The sequence below is a fragment of the Nestor notabilis genome, unplaced genomic scaffold (assembly GCF_000696875.1).
Source record: "Nestor notabilis isolate BGI_N333 unplaced genomic scaffold, ASM69687v1 scaffold666, whole genome shotgun sequence".
In the NCBI taxonomy this organism is placed as follows: Eukaryota; Metazoa; Chordata; class Aves; order Psittaciformes; family Psittacidae; genus Nestor; species Nestor notabilis.
The window spans coordinates 65,846-73,125 of NW_009933083.1; the positions used below are offsets into that span (position 1 = coordinate 65,846).

At 38.7% G+C, this 7,280-nt stretch overlaps 1 protein-coding gene across 1 annotated transcript in view; it reads right to left on the reverse strand.

Annotated features, from left to right (window-relative positions):
* LOC104407401 (thyroglobulin-like) overlaps window positions 1–5,417 on the reverse strand; it is a gene marked incomplete at its 3' end in the record, with an annotated part of 69,584 nt that extends 64,167 nt beyond the window's left edge. Inside the window, exons 1-5 of the mRNA XM_010016681.1 lie at window positions 5,333–5,417; window positions 4,682–4,747; window positions 3,878–3,958; window positions 1,811–1,948; window positions 480–656 (exon numbers count right to left, since the gene is read on the reverse strand). Coding sequence (XP_010014983.1) covers window positions 480–656; window positions 1,811–1,948; window positions 3,878–3,958; window positions 4,682–4,747; window positions 5,333–5,417 — 547 coding nt within the window. The remainder of the gene's footprint in view (window positions 1–479; window positions 657–1,810; window positions 1,949–3,877; window positions 3,959–4,681; window positions 4,748–5,332) is intronic.
* Window positions 5,418–7,280: the final 1,863 nt, after the last annotated feature.

Genomic DNA, 7,280 nt, shown 5'->3' on the forward strand with positions numbered 1-7,280 from the left:
GAGAAAATCATTGAACTTCCCAAGCATTCAAAGAACAGAGGTTAAAATCCACATGTCCATAACTCTGGATTCAGTAAAATAATTAAGAAAATTATAATCAAGGACTCTCAATTTTTACATTGCTTAACTACTACTTAATCTTAATGGTAGAAAATGAGATTGACAACATCCCAATGACATTCCCATTTCACCCACATTATAAAAAGATTTAAGACCTGGTATACAAATTTTCTGAGCCACTCTTGGCCTCTCTGAGTTGGGAATACCTGAGGTGGAGACTGGACCTCATAGGTAACATCTTTCCATTCTGAATTGGAAATGAAAACCCATGTCCAGGGCAACCTGACCTTTCCTTTCACCATCACGCCCCAGGACACATTCATGCATACAGACTTTTTATCTGAGCATGAAGAGCCAAAACACTAGCTTGCATTACCAGGGTTAGAGCACACATTATACACCCAAATCTCCAAACTTGCCTATTTTACGATACAACGTCTGTGGTTGCCAGGGTAGCAGTGTTTGACAGTTTTCTGGCATTTGATCGATGCTGCCATCACAAATCTGTGCCTCTGGATAGAGGGTACACACAACGTATGTGTCTGCAGTGTTTTGAAGATCTGCCATTCGACAAAACTCATCCTCTTGTGTACACCCTAGGAAGCAAAGTCACAAAGAGTTACACACATATGAGGGTTTCTTCCCCTCTCTATTTCTCTTCATGTCTTCCGAGCACTTAAAGCTGTCCACCAGCAAACTAAAAGTGAGGATTTCACTATTATTCTACTACAGTGCAAGAGAAAGAGGGACAGATTCTGTTTCTGGTGACACTGAAGGCTTACCTAGGGAGCACAGAAAAGGAGCTATACCACAGCTAATTGGAAAGACACATTTCCCAGTTGTGACAAGCATTACCCAAGTGTATTGGTGTCACTAACATTGTCATTGATAAAGATCTCTCTTGCTTTCTCTTCAGTACATCTGACATGTGAACTGTTTAATCTTAAAAGAACTCTGCATCAGCCATGTGTCTCTTCCTTTTAAGAATAAAAGGAACAATAAAGTCTACAATGTCTTACGAAGGTTTTGCAAAAGATATTTCTGAAGTGTTCATACACCACACAAAAACATAAATAACTTTTAGAATCAACTTTTCAAGCCATTTGCTTGTAGCAATTTGGACTGAAATTTGCCCCGGGGTAATATTGCACCTTCAGAAAAGAAACAAAGCTGTAAACCCCATTTCTCAATTACTCTGGCAGTTGCTTCTGTAAATACATATGTCAGTGCTTAATTTTAAAGAGGCATAGCTCTACTGACCTCTTACAGCAATGTCAGTGCACTGTTTAGTACCCTTGGTTCTGCCTTCTTGGTAGTGAGAGCTAGAAACTCTTCTCCGTTTATCAAATCCAAATATACTTTAACACCGAATTTTATTTTACCTTCTCTTTTTTACCACTACGTTATCTATCCATTTTGAAGAGTAGATTTCAAGAACAGCAGAGTATTGCCTAAATTGTATCTTTGACTTCTTTTGCCCATAACAGGGATACCCTGATGATATCTTTGACTTCTCTTGCCCGTAATAGGGATACCCTGATGATGAAGGATAAGTACCCTTTCTGCCACATCAGACAGAGATTGTAAGGAACAAACAGATGACCCCAACAGCAATTCCATGAAAATTTTGTGGGTTTTCCCAAAAACACCTCAAAGTTCAGAATTTCTCCTCATCATGATTATAATTCCTATTAGAAGATCTTAGTTAATTATTTTTTCCTAGAGAGTAATAGTCTCCAATATGTCTTACGTGTGAGACACCAAAGCACAGCTTCCTCTGCTGAGTACTTCTGCCTGAAGACCCAGTACTGCTGGTACGGGAGAGAATAGTTCTGGCTGCTTTGTATCCAGCTGTTGTCCATTCGGTAGAAAAGATCCTTTGTGGAATCTGAGATTCAAACAAACAAACAAACTGCTTAAACCCACAAAAAACTTGACTATGATCTGGAATAAATTAAACTTATTTACATACCAAATTCTGCCTTTCACAGTAAACCCATTTTGTCGGGTTAGCATACCCCAAATGCTGCTTTTAACAACAGAATAGTCCACCCACAGTTATTGAAGCTTGTGTAGGCAATGCATCCTTGCTGACCTGCACTGCGCAACATAGCGTTGTCAGGCTATTTCCACAACCCAAAAACTAGATGAAAATCACAGCTCCTAGAAATAGGAAGGTTCTCTCTGTCACGCATCAACCTAACAGTGAATTGTCTCAAAATGTTTACAATACCTTAATAAATCTCATTTTATTAATCCATATAACAGCAGTTTCCTTATATTCCCTTAAGAAGCTTTTACACCTCTCTGTTAAAAGTTTTCTTAAAAAGCTTAATACCTATTTTAGTCATTTAAACTTATTTCTCCTAGTTTATGCTCCCACAGATCACGTTAAGTAACTCTTTCTGTCACCTCCCTGTGATCTTCAGTCACGTATGCAACGCTTTATACCTCCTAAGCCCCTTCTGAAACATACAGCTATTTCAAGCTGTTTTCAAATTCATCCCTTTAAATAAGGATCCAATATTGAAAGAAATGGGCCCTCTTTACCGATCAAATTTCTTCATAAACACCTTTTTATGTATCAAATGCCATCAGCAGGTCTCATCCCCAGTTACTCCAATATTGTGAGAGATTCTGTTATTTAATCTTACATGCACTGAAACAGCCAGAAGAAAATGAAAATAGGAAAGTAAAGACATACTGATGGTTGCAGCTGAAATGCTGAAGAACCTAATGACATGCTGGGAGCATAACAGCTGTGGATTTGCTAATAGAAAATACAAAAGATGTGCTTTAAGGATGATCATCAAGTAATAAAAGTGCTATAGGCATTTTCCTAGATGTATCTATAGCTTTTTGAAAAGGCAGCTTTTAAGTCTCGTTACCTCTCAGGACTTAACTTCAACCCTCAGTTTCTCTTGAAATAGTTTGTGTCATGGCTAAGACTAAGTGATGGAGGAAGAAACTGCATTCCTTGCATAGCTTCAGGTTTAATGACATCACCAGCTGCAGCAAGGTAAAGGGAGAACCCTGAGGGCTGCGCTCATGCCTTGGCAGGTAAATGCAAGAGAATTTCACCCAGTGTATTAAATGCAGTTTTCTCCCATTTTTAAGACTAGACTTTAAAATACCAGTAATTGTAAGGAGAGCCACTAGGTAAATAGGCATTTTCCTTCTTTTCAAATACATAAGCAAACCCAGCAATTCACTTCACTAGGTTAGGATTTTACAAGTGTTGAATTCTCAGGTATTGATCAAGGACAACTCTGGTAACTTACTACTAATTATTTTGGATATATACATGACTTCGTGTAATGAAGAGCAGACCCCAGAATAAAAAAGGAGCTAGAGAACTTCACAGGTCCCTCACTTTCATAATGCATGGAAGAAAAAGTTGAGATTGCAGTTTCATCCTGAGTTCCTCTAAGCATCATATTTACAGTCATTGTCAGCAGCAATAAATATGCTCAGGTACCCAGGCTAAGGATTTGATTCCTAGGTTTATGCGACATTTTTGTTCAGACAAACAGTATTTCCTGAGTCTTTACAGTTCAGTAAGTCTGAAAGAACAAGCTTTCAGAGAACATTTTAACACTTTCATTTCCAGCCTGCCCTAGGAAGGTAAAAAAACAGAGAGAGGAGGCTCACATCCTGAACATGTTTCTCAAAACTTTGTTGGATATCTTACCTAAAAGAAAACCACTGGACTTCACAATACTAATATCACATGACACACATATGGCAATATATGATTTTTTTCTGGTTAAACTCTGATATCTTCTGCTGTCTTCTCTGTCTACCCTTACTATAATACCTGATAACACCAGATTGTTGTCTGTCTTCAAAGCAGTAGCATTGCATGCAGAGGTTTTAGTCCGGGTGAGCATATCAGAGCCTGGAATGAAACAGGAATTAAAGAGCATAGTAATTCCCTTTATTTTTCTTCCACAAGACTATATCATCCTCAGTTCCCAAAATTTGACAAATATTTTAACATGCACCATTTAGATAAACTTAGATAATCCTTCCAACTATTGAAACAAATATGAGTAAACCCATCTCCATATAACTCTAGAGAAAACCTAAATCAAAACATGCTGTTTGGAGGATAAAAGCAAACGTGATATCCACAATCACTATGCATTCAGCATCAGTGCTCTGGAGGTTGCGTGCGTTTGTAAAGCAGCACCACAAATCATTTGGCAGGTCCTGCTATGGACATTGTGACATTCACAAAGCAAACTTGCAAAAATAACACATACAGGGTTATCACGCTAAGAAAAATAACCTATATAGTTATGTATAAAGTGCCAAATTATTATGGTACCTGGACACTGATGGGAGAAAGGTAAATGTCTCCATGATGCTATTTTCACAGGTAGTAAAAGTTATAAAGTATATTCTCAGACACAAGAATTTACCCAAAAGTATCCTGAAACTACAGTAGCAGAATTACTCCAGGTTACACCCACCCCTGCCAGAAAGGACTTTTGAGTAGTGTTTCAATTTGGACATTATAAAATAAAGTGAGAATGACACTTTCATCATAGACCACACATCTGCCACTGCCTACAGTTCATCATAAGCTTTTATTAACAAATTCTATGGGATAACTCACCTTTCCACAGGTAAACTTCCTGAAAGGTTGTAAAATTTCTTTCTGCCTCTTCTACCAACTTAGAAGCTAATAAAGAAAAAAGTTTATTAGAACAGCTGCTCAAATTAAACAGGTAATATTGAAATGCTCAGAAACTGCATTAAAATCACGTCATTAGACAATGCTCCCCCTTATTTACAATAGAAGATGCTAAGGAGGAAGGTCCCGCATATGCTGGTGCTAGTCTGGGTCCAGGGTGCCAAAGCTTAATTATCCATCACTGTTTTTATTGTGGAGCTCTGGGTATCTTTTCATCTTTGCTTCAGACTTTACCTTTCTTTCAGTCTATTGGCTTGAATGTGCCCTAATTAAACACTGGAACTATTACAGGGTGACATACTAAACACATTCTCGACTTTCATCAATGTTCACACAGTAAAATACGAGAGGTCCATCTGTCTAACAATGCATCCAGTTAGAGAGTTCTCATTCTCTTGTGATTGTACACGTAGGGGTTTACTTGAGAAAAAAGCACTGAAGTACAAGAGCAGACTGGTGAAAAAGGCAGGAGCTATGCAAGAATTAAAGAAAAGTAATATAAATAATTTCAAATTTAATTTAAATCAAATTAAAGTAACCTCAAATGTAAATTGAGATAATTCATTGACATACTTCCACTGAACATTTGTCCTCCCAGGGTGAAGGAAAACAGCTTCTCTTTTTCATCATAGGTCACACCTTGACATATCTGATCCATGAGTGATGTTGGTGTGGGCCTCCAGCTATTCACATTGCAGATCAGCACGTCTGGGTAGCTCATCAGACTACACAAAATGGTACCTAGGTTCAGGCAAATAGACAGTTGCATCACTTCAATAATGCTTTGCACCTACACAGAGCTTTTCACCCAAATATCCCAATACTTTCTCTAAATGCCTATTGATTCTGTGTCACTGAGATAAATTACTTCTACTACTGCTACTAAAAAAAACCCTCAGACCCATATGTTCAAATTAGAGTACAAAGGGTAGCTATTCATACCCAAACTCAATATTTGCAGCCTGCTTTTCAGAGGTTTCAAGCACACACTGTTACCACCTAATAAAATATTACTATTATCTGATAATACCTAACAGTGTTCTCAGCACTTTATAGCACCATGGAGACATATTCAACCCTTTGGCGGTCTCACAATCTCGGGCTCTGAACCAAGAAAGCACTTCTATTTTTCCTGGATGGTTTCCTGGATTGGTGACTGATTTCAGTCAGCCCAGGCCTAAGTCTCCCCCAGCATCACAATGTGAGTCGGGGGGACCAGAACGCTTAAAGGCAGGTGTTCTGGCATCAGTCTGCTACCATAACTTCTAGACAATACTCAGCTTCTTGCTTTGCACTTGCTGTCACCACATTTCTGCAACTTTATAAAGCCCTCTCTGGTTCATTTTTATGGACTGGGTGCATAAGATATTCAATGGAGAGGAACATTTTACAAGGGCGTAAGAGATAGAACAAGGGGGAATGGTTTAAAACTGAAAGAGTAGATTTAGATTAGACATTAGGATGAAACTGTTTACTATGAGGGTGCTGAGGCGCTGGCACAGGGTGCCCAGAGAAGCTGTGGCTGCCCCATCCCTGGCAGTGTTCAAGGCCAGGTTGGACACAGGGGCTTGGAGCAAACTGATGTATTGGAAGGAGTCTCTGCTCATGGCAGGGGGATAGAAACTAGATGAGCTTTAAGGTCCCTTCCAGCTCCAACCATCCCATGATTCTATGAATATGCTGCTTTTTTCTTCTATTTTTATTTTTTTGTAAAATGGAATGTTAGTCTAAGTAATGCATTTACCTCTGGTATTGATCCAAATAGGTCACCCCAACTAAACAGAGAGCTCTACAACATCCACCTTCTCTACATCCCCTTCTATGCTTACAACTATGGAGAACCCAAAAAAATCATGGTAAATCCATAGAGAAATGGGCTTTACAAGATCACCAAAAATATTTTGATTAAAAAATAAAATAAAACAAAAACAAACCATTAAATGCCAAAACAGAACATAATTTTCTGGAAACATTTGCTTGGCAACTTCCACAGAGAACATTTCCTCGATTCCAGGGTTAGTTTTTCCACTCCAAACTGGAGAAGTGCTTGCCACATAGCAGCCAGTAGCACATGCCTGGGTTTGTAAAAGCCTGTCTTTAAAATCTTGAGACATCTCAATTAGAACTTCACTTTTTCAACAGGAAATCCACCTCCAACAGGAAAGTTGATCCCATGTGAGCTTGAAAAGAAACTACAGAAACCAGGCGCTGACATTAACTGCTTAAATTTCCTGGTAGAAATCTGCGCTCTGTCTAAGTCCCACCTCTGTCAGACTTGTCTATCCCACTCCCACTTGTTTTCCTAGGTAGATGTCCAGATTTAGGAGATTACAGCATTTCTGCATGCAATAACGTAATTTCCTGTTTAGCATCCTCTTTTTCCGCTCCAAAAAGGGAGTTGTTTTACATTTGCACTACAAGGTCTGTAGACACCATCTTAACCGCCCCATAAGCTGAAAAGCACCTTTTGCAACCGACCTGCAATATGGAAGGAAAGAGAGTTTTCAGAATTATTTATCTC